The sequence below is a fragment of the Echinops telfairi genome, unplaced genomic scaffold, assembly GCF_000313985.2.
Source record: "Echinops telfairi isolate 266 unplaced genomic scaffold, ASM31398v2 ScPeMD7_17;HRSCAF=63, whole genome shotgun sequence".
Taxonomy (NCBI): Eukaryota; Metazoa; Chordata; class Mammalia; order Afrosoricida; family Tenrecidae; genus Echinops; species Echinops telfairi.
In genome coordinates this window covers 2,273,238-2,292,371 of record NW_022103914.1, presented here as the reverse complement: position 1 = coordinate 2,292,371, position 19,134 = coordinate 2,273,238, and the positions used below count along the sequence as shown (strand labels likewise).

At 49.9% G+C, this 19,134-nt stretch overlaps 1 protein-coding gene across 4 annotated transcripts in view; it reads left to right on the top strand.

Annotated features, from left to right (window-relative positions):
• The first annotated feature begins 621 nt into the window (after window positions 1-621).
• The window catches only part of MYLK (myosin light chain kinase), a 246,884-nt gene continuing 228,371 nt past the window's right edge, over window positions 622-19,134 (top strand). For 2 of the 4 annotated variants that reach the window (XM_045287510.1, XM_045287508.1), the window contains exons 1-2: window positions 622-690; window positions 13,304-13,471. In XM_045287510.1, coding sequence (XP_045143445.1) covers window positions 13,307-13,471 — 165 coding nt within the window. In that variant the 5' untranslated portion in view covers window positions 622-690; window positions 13,304-13,306. The remainder of the gene's footprint in view (window positions 691-13,303; window positions 13,472-19,134) is intronic. The other 2 variants (XM_045287511.1, XM_045287507.1) reach the window with 1 other exon arrangement.

Genomic DNA, 19,134 nt, shown 5'->3' with positions numbered 1-19,134 from the left:
CTCAGCCCCAATTCCTTACGCAGACTGCAGCTCAGGAGCTCTCAGTCCATCTCCTCTCTGGGCTTGTCTCCCACACTAGACATCCTAAGAAAGGATTCGGTTGAAGGAGGAAAGATCTGGGTCCCACGAGACAAACATCCCATGAATCCTAGGGTGATAATCCCAGGCCAGATGTGCCAAGTGGTTGCGGCGGGGTAGGGTGGGGAGGGGGATGTTCCAGGCCAGATGTGGAGCAGAGGGTGTGCCCAGTCCCTCGGAGGGCTCAGCTGTCTGCTTTGATCAGAGTCCTCCCTTGGCTCCACACTCAGATTGGAATCTGCAGCTCGGCACAAGTAAAAGCCTGCAAGCTCCCACCTCTGGCTTCCCTGGGACTCCAAGGGAGCCTTGGCAGCCGGCAGCCCTAGGTTTCAAAGGTCACCCCAGCTGGGTGGATTAGAACAACGGATCTCTTGGGCCGGCCGACCGGCTGAAGTTGGCTGGCCAGCGGAAGACAAGTTGCAACATCTGCGAGCAGAGCTGGAACAAAAGCCCCCTCACAGCTAAGATCTGGTTGGGCGCTGTGGCGTCCCCCGCCCTCCCTCCCCAGCGCTGCCCGTTCGGACTTTGGACAGGATTCTCTGCAGCACAGTGGTGAAGTGGGGCTGCCTGGGCATCCTGCCTCTTTCCAGAACTGCCCAGGGAGAGGCCACGGTAAGGCACCTCCCACGCACGAGTGGGCCCTGGCAAGCCAGGCTGGCACAGCCGAGGAGCAGCTTGCGCTGGGATTAGCGTGATCAGGGCACTTGTCGGGATTTGGGTGCATGGCGGAGGGGATTAAGGGAGGGGAGCTGGAGCTGCCGCTGCTGGGGCACCTGGGTGGTTTTGCCCTCTGATTGTGCCGGTGAGGCAGTGGGAGCCTGCTTGGGAAGGAGCCCTTCCTGGTAGGAGACTGGAGAATGGCATTTCTCGGAGGCCGTGCTGACTGGTCAGTGCCCAAGGGAAATGATCATTTAACATGCTGCCTGCTGCTGTCTGCTCCCTGTAAATATGCAGAATCCCCGAAACCCCACACAGGGCTGTGATGAGTCAGGATTGGCTTAGTTTTTGTGGACATGCAATGGAGCAGTCCTCAGCCCTCTAAGAGAAACGAACCCGGAGACCGGCTACAACACGGGTGAACCTCGAAAACATGCCGAGTGCCCCAGGTCCATCGCCAAAGGGCAGAACGATCCTATGATCCCACTTACATGGAAACGGCAGATTGATAGAGAGCAAAGTTCACCCGCGGCTCCAGGGGCGGGCGGGATCGCGTTCGGGAAGGGACGCTCCTGGTTTAGGAAGCAGTGCATTCCTGCTGACGGCAACGGGACACCTGGCAACGGATATTCCCTGTGTTGTGCTTTCTCTATATTTACATCAACACACCAAACGTTACCAGGGATGCTTGACTTTTAATCTTCTTCTGAGTCTTTAGCCTGAGGTTCATACCCTCTTTCTGACTTGGCAGAGAGTGACCCAGAAACCATTAAGGGTTTGGGCTCAGATGACCCTCCGCCGGCAGGGGGGCTGCGTTGCATGGTGGTTGGTCAGGGAACCTCCTTGGAGGTGAGCTTTGGCTTCCAGCTCTCCGATCGCTGCCCTTTCCGGGCCCCTCTCTGCCCGGCTCCCTTCATCAATCTGTGTTTCCCTGGCATCCTGTGATCCCCACAAGCTCGGTGTGTTCAACCCACTGCTCTGCTGATAGGGAAAATCACGGCAGGCATCTCCCAGCCTCTCGGCTTTTCCAAGTGGAATGTGGTCACCAGGCTTGAGGTGGGATTAGAGAACAAAGAGGGTTTGGTTCTGTTTGTTTATTTATTACCGAGCGCATGAAAGATATGCCCGCAGCCTGTCGTTGGCAGTGTGGAAGGGATCTGTGGTGATGGCCGTGGGCGGGGTGATGGGCTGAGGGGCGAGTGGAGCTGTTTGGTGTGACTGGCTGGCTTGGGACTGGGCTCTGGTCCTGCCCATGTGATGGCTGAGTAACTCGCCCAGCAAATTGGCACCAGGGTGGGGGTGGGAGTGGGGGGCCTAGATGTTTCTTTGCTGTATCAACTCTCCCCACTTCCCCTACTTCTGTGTGCCTACAGTCAGGTGGGCTTGTTTGACGATAGCACCCAAGCCCTGTCGGAGGTTTACGTGAACCTCAAAGTCTTGGATCAAGAGGATTTGCTGAGAAAGTCCTCAGGCTGAGGTCACCACCCCTTGGCCCCAAGCTCCCCTAAAAGCAGAGGTGGAAAGAAACATCGTGTGTCTTCCAAAGGCAGGCCTAGGAGGAGAGGGACACCTCCCCAGCCCACTCCACCTGTGTGTGCTCTGTAGCTCCCAATCCTCTGTCTCTTGCATCTCTCATTACTGGGGATAGCAAGAAACTCCGCGTCTGGGCCACGGGGCCTCCAGAAAGCTAGGACGCTGTGCTGAGTTTGGAAGCAGACCACCTCTGTTGTGTGTCCTTGGGCAAGTCTAGTTGGCTTCCTGTGGTGACAGGGGGATCATCAGAAGGGCCCTGCAGGGTTGTGGGAACTGATGAGATCGCTACCCAGGCACAGCTTGCTCATTGGATAGCGCTGCTAGAATGTCTGGGATGGAGCCGCCCCCCAATCCCACATCTCACTGGGTGCTGCCCGCTGCCTCTAACTGCTGCTACCCGCAGTCCCAATCGGGATCCACGCCCCGACGATGTCACGCTGGTGAGAGAGGTCTATGCCCTGTGGGGAAATGGGTGATGATGATGATGATGATGAACTAGTTGCCATCAAGTCAACTCTTGTTCATGGTGACCCCCTGTGTGCTCCAGGGGGGCTTTCAGTGGCTCAGTTCGCAGTACCTCTGGGTGGATTCAAACTTCCAACCTTTTGGTTAGCGGCCGAGCATGGTAAGGTTTGTACCAGCCAGGGACGCCGATGGTGTTGACAGCGACCCTGTATTGAGTGCCACTCTTGTGCTAAAGCTGTCGTGTGTGCTCGATGGACATTCTCATTTGAATACCTTCCCTCAACCCTGTAAAGCTGATATTACCCGTTCCGTTTTATAGAAAAGGAAGCCCAGGCCCAGCAGGTTTAAGTAGCTTACTCAAGCCCTGACAGCTGGAAAGGGGCAGCTCCTTGGCATCTTAGCAGGATTTCAGCATCTGGTCCTCATGATACCTGTGCCACCTACCATGCCAGCCCTAGCCCTGGTGCCCAGAGTGTACCTCACCTCAGTGATGGTGTGTCTGTGTAGCTATGCACGATAGAAGAGTCTCAGTCCTTGCCCTCTTCTCCCTCCATCCGACCACTATGGTAATTGTTCACCACTGCGTCCTTGGTAGGAGGAGCCTTGGTGGTGTAGTGGATTGCTTATTGGGCTGCTAACTGCAAAGCCGTTCAAAACCACCAGCTGCCTCTGGGGGGAAGATACTCTGGTAAAGAGTTAGTCTCCTAAATTCACAGGGGCAGTTCTACCCTGCCCTGGAGTGTCTGTGAGTCGGAATTGACTATCTTTAAGAGTGAGTTGGGTTTTTTTGTTTTGTGCGTTTGGCGATACTGCTAGATAAGGGTTGGACTGATAACCATCAGGTGAGCTGTTCAAGCCCACCTGCTGCTCTAAGGGAGAAAGATGAGGCTGTCTGTTCTGTAAAGAGTTACGGCCTCGAAAACCCTACAACCGGTCGCTGTGAGTGGCTGTTGATTGGATGGCGGTGAGTTTGGGTTGATTGTGTCTGTAGCAGGTAGCTTGACACATAATAGACTCTACCAGGTAGATGCTCAATAGAAATATTTCCAGTGAATGAGCGAAATATCCTCATTTTTTCCATTGAAATGATATGATGAAAATCTCTGTCCTTCCATTTATGTGACCATGTTCCTTGTACATGTATACTGAGACAGTGGCCCGATGGAAAACAACAACAACAACAAAGAAAAGGCCACGTTCATTGCCATCACGGCAGTTTTGACTGATGGTGACCCCGCTGGGCGGAGGAGAACTGCCCCTTGCAGGTTCTGAGGCTCTTGATCTTTGCAGGAGGACTGGACCCCGGGGCTGCCTGCTGGTCTGCTGTATTTCACCAGTTCTCACGACTGGCTGTTTAACTAGATATTGACACATAGTTTCCAGCTCTTGGCACGAGAGCAATGTGGTTAGGGTACTTACATATAAATGTGGGGCTGCATCTGGGAAAGGGAAGTCGTTCAATGCATTTCCAAAGGTGGGATTCTTGGGAAAAGAACTGGACTTTCCCCCCCCACCTCCCAAATCTTGTATCAAATGGCTTCCCGGAAAATTGTTCCAATTTGTAGTCTCACCAGGAGGCTGTGAATGTGCCCGTCTTGCCAGCATGATATTATCTTTTGAAAAAGAAAACTGCCAATCAGACTCCTGTAGAATCGTAGCTTGTCCCCCTTTCCCCTGTAGCGCTATCATTGAGGCCCGGTCATTCCATTTGTCTCTCTTCTCCGCACTGTGCAGGTCAAAGCAGCTGCCCACTGACTTGTTGGACTCTTTGGTGCAGATATGCAATATCGTGTAGCCCTTGGTGTTTGTTGTGAATACTTTATCTCAGCGATCATGCATCTCTTGGTGGTGTTTATGGGTTAGCCTGGGTTTGGTGGTTAAGGTTCTACTCTGTGTGTTCATGCACAGAAACACACACACACACACACACACACACACACATATATATATATATATATATATATATATATATATATATATAAATGTTTGTCCCCTTCCTCCCTTGCTGCCCCAATCACAGGCCCCTTCCCTGTAGCCAACTCTGCGTGCTTACAGGAGGCAAGAGGGTTTCGTGGTTCACAACACCGTCTCTGATGCAAAGGCATCATGTCATCAGGGCAACGCAAGTCACATCCCCAAGGAGCTGCACTTCACTTCCACTGGACTGGTTGGGAGATGAGAGGGGTTGATGCTGATGTGCAGAAATTGGAACCCTCATTTGTTGCTGGTGAGAATGCAAAGTGGCCACTATAGAACATAGTTCGTGGTTTCTTAAAAAGCATAGGACTACCACGTGACCCGATAACCTTGAAGCTGGGGTGCAAACAGAAAATTGTACATACAGCAATGTCGCTGCAGAACTGCTCACAATAGCCAGTGGTTGGCAACAACCGAAATGTCCATCCACAGATGGGTGGATAAACAAAATCTGGTAGATGTGCTCCAGGAAATACTAACAACCATAAGAAGAATAAAGTCTCTATTCACACTATAAATTTTGAAAACCTTATCCTGAGTAAAATAAGTCAGTCACAAAAAGAGAATATTCCATGAGCTCATGTAATATTTGTGCCCATTCCAGAGAAGGTGACTCAACAGAATGTGGAAATTATCAAACAATATCATTAATATCCCATGCCATTAGGACTTTGCTGAAGATCATTTTTAAAGCGCTTACAATAGTATATCGATTCAGAACATGGAATATTGTTGCTGATATCAATGGATCTTGGCTGAAAGCAGAAAATACCAGAAAGATGTTTACTGGTCTTTTATTGATTATACAAAGGCATCCAACCGTGGGGATCCTAAGAAATTAGGGACAACATTGAGGAGAGTGGGAATTCCAGAACATTTCTTCGTGCTCGTGTGGAATCTGGACACGCACCAAGAAGCAGTTGTTGGAGCAGAAATAGCAGGATCCTGCGCTGTTTAAGGTTAGGCGCGAGCAGGCTCTGGATGCTTCAGCATCCTGGTGAAGGAGAGGGCCGGTGCACAGGAGGAAGGCCCCCAGCAAGAAGGGTGAGCACAGTGGCTGCAGCAATGCACTCAAACATCATGGTGTGAGGCTGGCGCTGGACCCCCCGGTGGCTCTGTGTGGTGTACACAGGTGTACACAGGTCACTATGGTTTAGAGCCCCCTGGACAATACCCAGCCCAGCTACGACCCCTAGACGAGACGGACACACAGAGCAACTAGAATTTGTTAGTCATCACAGGGGTGTCCAGGAGGGAGGGCGGGTGAATCTTCACCCTGCGGTTCTGGTAACGGTGATGGGATGCTTCGGGAATGGTTCGCGGTGATCATTGCATCCATGATGAACGTGATCAAGTTGCTGTGTGGTGGTACTAGTAAAAGAAGGGTGAGACGGCAAGTGTTGTGTTACGTTGTATGTTTTTACCACAGTAAAACAACTTGAAAAAAGAGCGGGGTGGAGGGGGCTGGGGGTCTCTGGCAGTATACTGGCTGGTTCTGTTACCTTCTAACTGCATGACCTTGGGCAAATGCCTGACGTTCACACACACACACACACACACACACACACACACACACACCGTGTGTCAGAGCAGAGCTGGACCCCACGGGGTGTTCAGGGGCTGGTTTTTGAGAAGTCGATTTCCAGGCCTATCTTCTGAGGCGCCTCCGGGTGGAGAGGAACTGTCGCGACGTTTTGATTAGCAGCTGCTCCAGTTAAGCAATTGCCACACCCGGGACTCCGCAGTGCGTACAGTCGTTCCAGCCTAAAGTTAGTGCTGTAAATTGTTTGCTTTCATTGTTAACCTATGTGTAACTTGGGGCTATGTGTTGTAATGGTTATGTGCAGGGATGCTAACCTCAAGGTCAGCAGTTCAAAGCCCCCAGCTGCTCCTCAGGAGAAAGATGAAGCTTTGCACTCCTGTAAACAGTTACATGTTCAGAAACACCCAGGGGCAGTTCTACCCTGCCCTACAGGATCGCAGTGGGTCAGAATCTACTGAAAGGCAGCGTGTTTGGATTCTTTGGTTTTATTGATACTGAGCCTGTGAGTCTCCCATTTGGACAGATTTGTCTATAAAGCCAATACTGTATCAGTGGGAAAGAGAGTGGGTTTGTCAAGCAGGTTGTGTGAGGCTGAGTTTTCCAGAGCAACAAGCCAGTGACGTGTGTCTGTGCACAAGAAAGAACTTTATATTGAGAAGCAACTTCACGCCAGGATGGTGCCCCGGCCCCGGCCAACTGCAGTTCCCAGTGCCAGTGCTAGCCAGCGCCTCTTCAGACACACAGAGCTGCAGGCCGATGATGCCGAAAGGTGAGGCGGGAAGGTCACAGGCTCGTGGGCGCAGTCTCCTGGACCCAAAGTCAACAGAAGGGTGAGAGGCTGCCAACAGCTCTCAGGGCAGGTGGCCCACATGAGACTGCCCCTGGAGGCAGACACAAAGCCCCAGTGAAGTCCCAGTGAGGAGGAAGGTGGAGTGACAGAGAGATTGTCTGTTTGTTTTTCTCTTATAAAAAAGGTGTCAGCATCAGGAGGTGTCATCAGACTTGATGGACAGGTCTGACTCCACCCCTAGCTAGGGGTGTCTAGTTGCCAGAATCCCTAACTACCACACAGGTCAAGTCCTGTAACCAACGGACCTAGGTCTTTGTTCCTCTAAGTCATATCTCACAAGATATTTTCCTATGTTGTCTTCATTAGATGCTATTTAATAAAATCCTGATAAATTTACTTGGACCCACAATCCATGTTCGTGGAAACAATGGTCACCAAATCAAATGGCAAATCCCTCTGAGCAAATCTGTACACGGTCTCTTCAAAGTGTTAGGAACCAAGATGTCACTTCGATGACTGACGTGCACCCCGCCCCAGGGCACGTGCATTTTCACTTGTGTTTCTATGCGCCAGGCACGCACATGCACGGCGGCAGCGATGAGGCAGGAGGGGAAGAATGGCAGCATCGGCAGCAGGCTGTTGCCAACAGTACTGAAAGTGCCCTGCACTGCCGGAGGCAGAGCGGGTCTGTCTGTGGGGAATGTGGCCAGAGCACTCCCTGGAAGTGAGGACGGTGAGACTTTGTCTCACAAACTCTGACATGTTTTCAGGAGAGACCGGTGTCTGGAAAAGACCAGATCCTCCTGGTGACCTGGAGGGTCCTGGAAAAAGAGGACCTCAAGGAGACAGACGGACCCAGCGGCTCAAACATCACTCGTGGGGCTGGTACCGCGCTTTATTCCGTGGGCGTCACAGCAGGGCTGGCACCGTGGCCTGTGCTGTGACCTTGGCCAGAGTCTGACCTCCGACTTCCTTCAACTTCGGCATGTTTTCCCATCTGGTTTTGTTTTCCTGTGGATCTTGGGATGCCCCCAACCCCACCCCACTCCCATCACTGCTGCTCAGTTTTTCTAAGAGACTGCTTCTCCGTTTGTGAGAATCAGTCAGTCTCTGTTATTTGCAACCAAGAACTCCAATTAGCAACTGTAGTTGACTGAATCAATCCTGAGAGAATGATGTAGGGTTCCGACATGGGCTAGGCACACAGCATGCTACTTCTCGTGTGGCGCAGAGTGAGCAGTAGACCAAATGACAGCAATAAGGAGATCCCTGCCTAAGCTATAGGACATCCGTCACATTCCACCGATCACTTTTCATAAAAGCAGCTTTCCCCCTGTTGTTTCCAAATCTCAGCATCCCACTCTTGCCATGGCGCATGAGGAGGCGAGCGGTCGTCACTTCTCACCTCTCCGCTCTGTCCTGACCCCAGCTGCCCACGCACCACTTGTCTCTCACCCTCACCACCGGAGCCGGCTCAGAGTTCACAGGGTTTCACGCGACAATTCTGAGCTGCTGGCTGCGCAGTTAGGCTTTCCCTGGGCCCTTTCAGGATGTGAGCGGCAAGGTCAGGAGTTCCTCTTGGGGCCTTTTGATCTGCTGGCTCCACCTATTCCTTCGGGTTCAGCATTCCCTGGCATGACTCACAGAATTCGCTGAAAGTGTTATACTTAGCGTGTTATACTGTTACACAGTTTTATTATAGGGAAGAAGAAGACACAGACGCCTAGGGCAAGGTCTAGATGCACAAGCGTTCACATCCCCGAAGCGTGCTGTCCTGCCACCTGCTTCCACGTTTGCACCAGCCAGGAAGCTCTGGAGCATCTGTGTCCAGAAGGTTTATTGGCTTCCTTATGTTGTCACGGCTGAGGGCATCCGCTCTCTACCTCCCCCGAAGTTAGCAGGTAGGTAGTAGGACTTGCCCAGGTCTTTCTGGTCAGGTGAGACCCCGTTCATCAGCTCCGCCTCCCAGGCCTGGTCCAGAGGTCTAGGGAACAAAGGTACTTTAACTAGGAAATTTCAAGATGGTATCAGCTCTGAGGGAGAAAGATGTGGGTCTCTGTTACAGTCTCAGAAACCCTCGGGGCAGACCTGTCCTGTGCTACAGAGTGACTGGAGGTTGGCCTTGACAGTGATTGGCTTCCATTGAGAGCTATCCCTCAGGAAACAAAGGCCAAACTACTGTGGGCAAAGTTAAATTCTTCACCCCACACTCTCGTATGATATGAAACATCGTGAGGAGAACCCAAACAGGAAACTGTTATCCGAGTATACACAGCACTTTGTCAACCCTGTAGACTAGGCGTCTTTCTATATTCATAGGGGCAAAACAGCTGAAGGAAGCTGTACCACTGATTTGTGCAGCAGAACCATGGCTGCTTTTGGTTATTTCTTGCGCTGTGTGGCCAGGAGATGATGAGCTGTGGAACTGGGTCAATTCAACCCCACTTCTGCCACTCACTGACCGTGATGGGCAAGTTTCCCCATCTCTCAGCTTTGAAAAGTCACGCTTACACTTACCTAGTGCTCTTCTGAGGATCCAAATGGATGAAATTATGTGCGAAGCATTCAGTACAATGTGTTCAATAAATGCTCATTGATTGATTTTACTTGCTAATGTTTTCTAGGTTTTACAATGAAACCATTTAAATTGAGGGAATAAAACATGATGAAAGAACATTCTGGGGAAAGAGTAACCATATAGTCTATCTCTTGACAACCTCGTTGACAGCCCCCTAGACAATAGCGTACTGGCTAGTCCCAACTAGGCCCTGGACCAGGAGTCGGGAGCCCGCGGGATTCGGGCCAGTCTGGCTGCTGTTTTTGCTTTACTACCTTGGTGACTTCCCTTTCCCCTTCTTCTTCCACCCTGGGCCTCAGCCATACGTACAGAAGTTAGCCTTGATCGTCTTAAACGTGTCCCCAGTCTGACCTGCTGGTTTGACTTTAGAGCAGTGGTTCTCAACCTTCCTATTGCCTCTACCCTTTAAAACAGTTCCTCATGCTGTGGTGATCCCCAACCATAAAATTATTTTCGTTGCTACTTCATAACTGTCATTTTGCTACTGTTATGAATCATCATATAAATATCTGATAGGCAGGATATATTTTCATTGTTACAAATTGAACATAATTAAAGCATAGTGAGTAATCACAAAAACAACATGCAATTACATATTGTGAAATACTTATTTCTAATTACAAATAAATGAAATTTTGTTTTGAAGCATGGTGTAGCATGGCTAACGGTCTTAATATAACAGCAGTAAACGACATTGCTACATTTTGCGACAAGATGCGTAAAACACCATCAGTGGGAAGGTCGAGATGGCTTCTTTTTCATTAGAAATTCTCGGGACAGTCTTTACAAGAGCACAACAAATATCATCTTCCACAACAAGTCTACTTTTTATTTAGACTTGATAACCAACAAGCTGGAAAACCCTGTTTCACAAAGATATGCTGTAGGAAATGGAAGAAGAAGGCGCAACACAGTCTCAGACAGGACAGGATATGAGTGCAAACACTTGATCCAGAATTCTGTAACTGGCATTGTAGAGAAATCAGTTCTCGCTGCATCGCTGTTAATAACCTCCTCTTGTGCTGTCTCAGGAACATCGTCATCTTTGACTGTGAGTGGGCTTCTGGCAATTGCAAATGGTGTGTCAGGTAGATTTGGAAAGTACGATGAAATTTCATCCTCAAGCATGTGCAAGTGTTCTTTCACAGAAATTATCATAATCCTGTCTGGTTCAATGTCATGTTCCTCCAAGCAGATAAGGTAGGCAACATGTAAATTTTATTTTCACCCAATTTGTTTTTTTGCCAAAGCTGAAGTTTCATTTGGAATGATCAGATCTTTTTAGACAAATTGAGGCATGTTGCATTAGTTTCTTGCAGTGATAAATTTAACTCATTCAAAATGGCAAAGATGTCAACCAAGTAAGCTATTTTCTGCAGTTCAATTTTATCACTGAAAAGTGCTTCAAACTGCAGTCTTGCTTTCTGATTAAAAAACGTTTTGAGTTCACAAAGCTCAAAAACACGTTTTAAAACTTTTGCTCCCGACAACCATCTCATTTCAGTGTGAAATAGCAGAGCATTATTCGGCGCATCCAATTCGTTGCACAGTTGTGAAAACAGTTGACTGTTTAAAGTGCTTTATAAAATTGACTGAACTTATGATACTTTTCATTATTTCTTATAACTCTTGTGGCATTGTTTTGGTTGCTAATATTTGCCTGTGAATCATACAGTGAGTTCTGATGACTTTTGGTGACTCATTCAGTACCAAATGTGAAATCCAGATTGACATCCTAGCATAGCTGGGGCACCATCTGTGCAAACACCACAAACCTTTTCCCAAGAGACCTTAGGCTCTTTCAGAAATGAACCAACTGTGTCAAGTATATCATGTGCAGTATTTGTCGTTTCAAGAGGTTTGCAAAAAAACTCATCTTTAAAGTTACCTCATTAATATACCTCACATAAACCAGTAACTGAACAGTTTGCAATGTCTGTAGAGTCATCAAGCTGGATGCTAAATATTGGAAGTGGAGCAGATTTAATTTCCTGGGTTACCTGATCAAGAATATCAGCAGACATGTCATCTATTCTTCTACAGACAATGTCATCAATTTTGTAACACATTTGTCTCCCATCTTAACTCGAACAATGTCTTTAGCCGCTGGCAACAGTAAATCCTCACCAAAGGGGTGAGGTTTCATAGCTCTGGAGGTTCTGAGTGCCACCAAATAGGAAGCTTCAACGGCTGCTCTGTTTTGTTTGTAGTATTTGCCACCAGGGTCAAGTCTGGCTTTTTGAGTCCATCAGCTTTGCTTCTAAAATAGTTGGTATACTTGCCGGCAAAGTTCGAATGCTTGCTATCAAAATGGCATTTGAGTTTGTTAGACTTCATAGATTCAGCTGATAGAATTTCACACATTGCGGTTTCTCAATTCCTGCTGTGATGATTGAGGTAAAACCATACTGTAAAAAATCCTCACTATATTTTCTTTACGTAACGTTCTTCTCTACACGATCCGTTGTCATGGGATGGCTTGCTAATGAAAATAATATATAACAATAGCTTTAATATTACAAAAGATGATACATGGCATAGTTCAGTCAATACAGTTCATTGAGTTTCCTATGATTCACCATTCTGTTGTTTTTTTTACATAGCTGTTAACTATCACAAGGGGCAGTAGTCACATCAACCCCAGCTGAATATAAAAAGACCGATCACCATCCAGATTAAGTTCCCATGGAACAGATATTTTTTTGCAGTAGTTGATAGTTTTACAGTACATGATTTTACATTTACCCAGTAATTATAATTCATGCAGTGTTGTTTCACCTCCAGTACTGCTCCTAACACAGCAGCTGCTTTCTACACAGTAGCTGCTCTCTACACAGTAGCTGCTCTCTACATGTGTGACTGGTCCACATAAGTATATTATGGTGCCAACCTTGTCACATACACCTGTATTTGTACAGATTGTATCTGATGGCGCGATGATGTCTTCACGCTGGGTACTCATATGTGGGCGTATCCGCATGTGGGCAGACCCTCCTGAAGACGGATAGAGGAGCAGTGTCTCAGTTCCTAAGACCATCAGAAATTTGTTTTCCGATGGTCTTAGGCGACCCCTGTGTCAAGGTCATTCAACCCCCAAAGGAGTCTTGACCCTCAGGCTGAGAACTGCCATATTAGAGCCTTTTCCACAATCTACTCCTCAGAGTGGTATGCCCTATCTAACCTCTATGCCTTTGCTTCATTAAGCTACGCCCTCTTAATTCCACTCACCCAGTATCCTTGCCAGGGTAAGCCTGAACTCCTTGTCTTACTTGGATGATGGATTCTGTCTTTAGCCTGTGAAGAAAGCATGAGTGCTTAATGCAGGGTGTTGCTTCTGACGAGCCAATGAGTATTAATAGGGATTTCAGACCCTATGGTAAGAGCCCTGAAAACAAGTCAACTCTACTTCCTTGTACTAAGATGCCATTTTCGTACAGTGGGAAGTCCTCCATGGGTTTCAAGGAGGCAAGGACATGGCTCTGGGAGCAGGTGTCTCGGTTGTGGCTGTGCCTCCCCTTGCCAGCCCCCATGCGTGGAAGACACAGTGAGATGCTTCAGGGGATCAGTGACCCGCAACACCGGCACTCCCATCCGCACGTGGGCCCTCTCGGTACCTGGAAGGGAAGCCAGTGCACAGTGTGCCGTGTCCATCTGACCTGCCCTCTCCCTTCTTGTTTTGCAGACCATGGGGGATGTGAAGCTGGTTGCCTCCACGCACGTCTCCAAAACATCCCTCAACATGGACCACCCGAGAGTCGGCTCCATGCCCTTGATGGAGGCCCCTGCTTTCATTGTGCCCCCTCGGAATCTCTGCCTCAGAGAAGGAGCCACTGCCAAGTTTGAAGGAAGGGTAAGGCCCACAGCTGAGGGCGGCGTGGAGGAGGCCAGGGAAGGGGTCACTGCTCTGCTCAGCAGACTGGGTCTGGTCGAAAGCCTGCTTTTCCTTCCGATCCACATGGAAAGTCAACAGATGTCACTTTGCCTATTTCTTTTGTCTGCAGTGGCCTTTGGTCTGTGTCAAAGAACTCGGGATGGGGAGAGACACTGCAAGATGGGTCTCCTGGGATAGTTCGCTCTCACATGGGCGTGTTCTGGCATGTGTGCCGCCTGGCTATGCAAGAAGAAATGTACTGGTGCAGGAAGAATGCAGTTTGGGTTCAATATGTGCCCTCAAGTCTGGAAAATTAGGAGCAGACTAGAATTATACTCTTGCTTCTTTTTTGGAAGATCAGTTTAGTTAACCAGTTCTCTCATGAATTCGCTCAGGACATGCAGGGAGTCATGGGATGAGAAATGCTGTGTGGGTTGTTATTTCTGACTCATCATGACCCTGTAAGACTGTGGAACTGCCCTCTCAGGGTTTCAAAGCGGCAAATCTTTCTCTCTGGAAGGAGGCTGTCACATCTTCCTCCTGTGGAGTGGCTGGTGGGTTTGAACCACCTATCTTTTGTTTAGCCACCAATTCTTTAACCCCGGTGCTGCCTCCAGAGCCACCCAATACTGTGGAGTCCATTCTGATACATAGCGACCCTTTATAGGGTTTCTGAGGGTACAGATCATTATAGGAATAGACAGCCTCATCTTTCTCCTGCAGAGCAGCTGGTGGGTTTGAACTACCAACCTATGATTAGTAGCCCAAAGCCTAACCCACACTGCCACTAGGGCTCCTGGTTTCAGTTGTGTCACCTTTTACTAATGAATATTGGCCTCTCGTCCTTACTGATCCTTTATTTCTTCTTCTTGAAAATAGGCATGATAATTCCCTGTCCATCTTGTACTAGATGGAAGGACTCCTGGTGGCATAGTGGTTAAGCATTTGGCTGCGATTCTCAGGGTCAGCAGTTCAAAACCACCAACAGCTTCGAGGGCGAAATATGAGGCTTTCTATGCCTGTAAAGAGTGAGTCTCAGAGACACTCATGGGGCAGTTCTACCCTGTCCTATAGGGTTGTTATGAGTCAGCATTGACTCGATGGCAGTGGGAGATCTTATACTAAAAAGGAGAAGAAGATGGGCATCGAAGAACAGCTACGAGTCAGAACCCATGGATGACATGAGTGTGGGATTTTGTTGGGTTAGAACATTTAATCTTATGCCCCGTGAGATAGACGTTTAGGAAGCTGCGGCTCAAGCCGCCAGAAGTCAGATCATAACCTGACACGGGGGAGTCATATGGGAATCTGAGAGGTTTGTGAGAAATATTTGTCTTGGGATAATCATGGGGGATCCGTCCTGGAAAATGCTTGAGAAGCAAGATGGCTTTGACCTGCGCACTAGGAAAAGACAACTGGGGTGACGAGGCCTCCTTAGAGGAATTCTTAAAACTGTGACGTTACAGCTTCATTGTGGGTCCCTGGAAGCTTGCAGAAGTGGGGCGATCCAGAGAATGTCTTTCTGGATGACAGTGGGCCTTGCCTTTATTTAAGTCGCAGGTTTGGAAACATGGTCGTCTGGAGACCAGGCAGGGTTGCTGACTAGAAAATGTTCCGGGGCTGCACTGGGGTGTGTGCTTAGCAGAAGACATTGCCAACGGGCCTGTGACTTGAAGGGTGCTGTGGGGGAGGGTCAGTGATATTCCTGAGGGGTCTGCTGCGTCTCCGGGCACTCACAGGATGAGGGCTCTTGTCCATTGCTCTGAGGTGGTGGTTCCCAAATCCTCACATCGCCTCAGAGAGCCAAAGAATTACTTCCTGGGGCTCAGGAATGACGTAGCCATAAAGAGAAAGGAAGCCCTAAGGCATGCTACCACGTGGGTGAATCTTGAAAACAGGGCACTGAGAAAGAAGCCCACACCAGGGGCACAGATTGTGCGGTTGTGTGTAGCCGGCTGATCTGCAGAGGCAGACAGGAGAGCAGTGGTGCCCTGGGACTGGGAGCAGAGGAGCGGAAGTGATGGCTGGTGGCTATGAGGTGTCTTTGGTCAGAGGGAGGGATGAGACTGTTCCAGAGTTAGACTGTGGTCGTGGTTGCATGGCTTATGGATATTCTTTTTAAACACTGCACTGTGGAAAAATTAAAGGTGAACTTTCAAAAAGGAGTAAGTGGGGTAAGCAGCCAAACGGACCTTTCCTGTCCAGCCCCTTCTTTCACGACTGCTCTGCGCCAAGAATCCCTTCCTAAAATGCAAACCAGTGCGGAGTTGCCGCTGCAAGCTGATGACTGTAAACAAACATATTTATTCTTTCTCTGTTTGGAAAGTTCTAATTGAAGATGGGGGCCCTAGAGCAGTGTCCCCCAGAGTGGGTGACATCGCCCGCTGGGACAATCCACAGGGGACTACAAAGACATGTACCCACACTTCATCCTGGGTTATAGGCTGTTGTACAAACGTCTTTCATTGCCAGCAGGGGTCTGGGTAATTTTTTTGTTTTTTCTGAAAAGGGTGGTAGGCCAAATAAGTTCAGGAACCTGTGGTCTAGAGGAAGTTCCCTCGAGGTCCCCAGGTGTCTTTGGTCACTCAGCCCGTGGGTCTAGGAGCGTCTCAGCCCAGGGGCCCTGGGTCCAAAGGATGTGCTCTGCTCCTTGCTCTTTCTTAGAGATGGTGACGTCCATTCCCCCTCTCTCAGGTCTCTCCCCTGTATCTCCTGTACAAACAGAAGGTGTGCGTAGCCAGGGAGGGCTTGAGTCAAGGCTGGGACTTGAGTGAGTCTATGTGTCCAGACAGACTCTCCCAGCTGTTCCTCATAAACACGTAACGCCAACTCACACCCACCGCCACGGGGCGACCCCGAGTCAAAGCCCCCTGCAGGGTGGAGGAAAACCTACGGGTTTCCAAGGCTGTCGTCTTGGCAGACACCGGCACATCTCGCTCCTGTGGGTTGCTGCTGACTTCTCAGTTACCAGCTGGGTGCCGTAAGCCCGTGCCACCCGAGTATCTCATGAGCAGACAGAATGAAGATGTAGGACACAGAATAGACAGAAATGGAGCTGTAGGACACATTACATGGAGAATGATTCTGTCAGATCCCCAAATGGAAGACAACCACACAATCCTGGGGGCTTGGGGCTGACACCTATCTTTGGGGTGGGGAAGAGGGGAGTGGCACAATTTAGTCCCTGATGTTTCCCTTCAGTGTGGTGGCACCCTTGCTTCCTTGGCTGACCCTAGAGGTCATTGAGGGAGGGGCCTATGTGTGCCTTGTTCAGAGCATTCTGACATGGGCTCAGGGTAGGTGCCCGCAAGTGCTTTTCTAGCTCTGCCACCCTCTGGTTGGTGAACGTAAATCTGAGGCTTCTCCTTGGCAGAAAAGGAAGGGGCTGGCTCCGATGCCCGCTCTCCCAGAGTGAGAGGAGGAATGGGCCAGAGAGGAGGGGCGGGGTCAGCGTCTGCGTGTCAGTGGAGTGTGAAAATGCCTGGTGCAGCTTGCTGAGGATGCCGCTTCCCACGTGGGAACGTCGCTTGATGAAGTGCTTGACTTCGTTTATTGCAGATAGAATAGGTATCAAAAATGATGACTTTTTTTCCAAGAGCATTTTGCTGGGGGCTTTTGCAACTCTTATCACAATCATCTTTGTACCTATGTCGCCATCATTCTTTTCTAGACATTTACTTTCTCTGGAGCCCTTGGTATCAGCTCCTCTTTTTACCCTTCTCCCCACCCTTGTGACCACTTAATACATTGTAAATTATTATTATTTTCATAGTTTACACCGACGACTATCTCCCTTCCCCCATGGTTGCGGCCCCCTGGAAGTGGAGGGGGGATGTGCGATCATTGCGGTCAGTTCCCCCTTCCTCCCTTCCTCTCCATACCTCCCCCCTACCCTTCTGGTGTATGAATTCTATAAAAGCCAGCCTGTAGTGCTACCACTAGTGTGTTAGGTGTTTGGCTACTGACGGCAAGGTTGGCAGTTCAGAACCTGCAGCCTTCCTGCAGGAGGAAGATGAGGCTTTCTGCTGCGTAAAGAGTTACAGTCTGGGGAACCAGCAGGGGTGTTCGGCCTTGTCCTATAGGGTTGCTATGAAGTGGCATGGACTCAGTGACAGTGATTGGGAGTGTGGGGACCTTGAGGGCACCCTGGTGTGGAGCAAGTACTGAAGGGAGGCTTGCTGCTCCGAGGTGTGCCGAGGGAGGGCCTGGATCCCCCTGAGGACTCTCGGAGAATCTCAGAGGGAAAGACAGAGGTCAGGTCAGGTCAGGTCCTACTTGAGGTGACCCGATGGGCACATAGGGCTTCCAAAGGACTGGCTTCTCAGAAGACGGTCTCCTGCTCTTTCTTCTGAGCTGCTTCTCAAACGCCAGCCTTCCCGTTAGAGATGGAGCACATTTACGGTTTGCCCTGCCCAGAGCTGCAATCGGGGATTGTTACTTGAGTGAAGGACACTATTAGCAGCTTTGCATCAGAGAAGAGCCCCTGCAACGACGGCAGAATGGGGACGTGGTTGTGTGATGTCACAAGAAGAAAGTGGACAGGGGTGCTCCTGACCTAGGAGCCTGCAAAGAGCTGAAAAAGAGCGGTGCTGTGAGCCAGAATTCCACGCAGGGCGTGCTTCTTATATACAAAGGATTCCCCTCTGGGGGGCTGACACACCCAGAAAGGTTAGGGGTGCTCTGCCTCCAAAGCACCCATCCTAGGTGCTCAGGCTGAGTGACCCTGCCTGCAGCGGACCCACCACCCAACCTGGGGTAGATCCTCTTCCGCAATGCCCAGATGGGACCAAATCTGTCCTGCGGCTGCGTCCACAGCGGCCTCTGCCCCTCAGCTCTCCTGCCACAGGCTCTTGCAGAATTTCCTTGCGTAAGTGACTTCAACAGTCAACCTTCAGGCTAGTTCTCAGGCCCAGGCCGGCCTATCTAGCCCAGAAGAATTTTTCCTTACCCCCACCCTCAGGAATGCTGCTTCCCCCCCAGCCCCCATCTCCTCTGCCACCCACTCACCCTCACACCCGGAGGTGGAGGGTACCAGGACTCCCCAGTGTCTTCAGAAGGGGCCGCACAAAGCCTCCCATCACAGTGGGGAGACACAAGGGAGGCTGCAGATGAGAGGGATGGTTGTCAAGCTCTGTCCCCTGCCACCTTCTGAACTGGCCTTTAGAAGTTGGGCCAGACTTGGCTGTATTCTTAAAAGAGAGAAAAGTGTTACTGCCTGCCCCCAATTCCTTTTTAACCCCTATGTGTGCACAGAGACCTTCAGGAACTCCTTCCACCAACCAAGCCCACTTCTCTCGTGAAGACTGAAACGGCACGGAGGTGGGAAGCTTGGTGGCGGCGTGGGTGACACGCTGGCCCGCTACATGAAAGGTGGCCGCTGAACCCACCAGGTGCTCCCCGGGAGAAAGATGGCCCCGTCTGCTTCCCCAGTGTACAGCCTTAGACCAGAGCATGCACACGGGTACAGATCAGAGCGAGAAACACGGGGAAGCCAGGGCGGATAAACCCCAGGACCAGTAATGAGAGTAGCGATACCAGAAGGGGAACGGAAAGGTGGGGAGGAAGGGGGAACTGATCACAAGGATCTACATATAACCCCCTCCCTGGGGGACGGACAACAGAAAAGTGGGTGAAAGGAGACA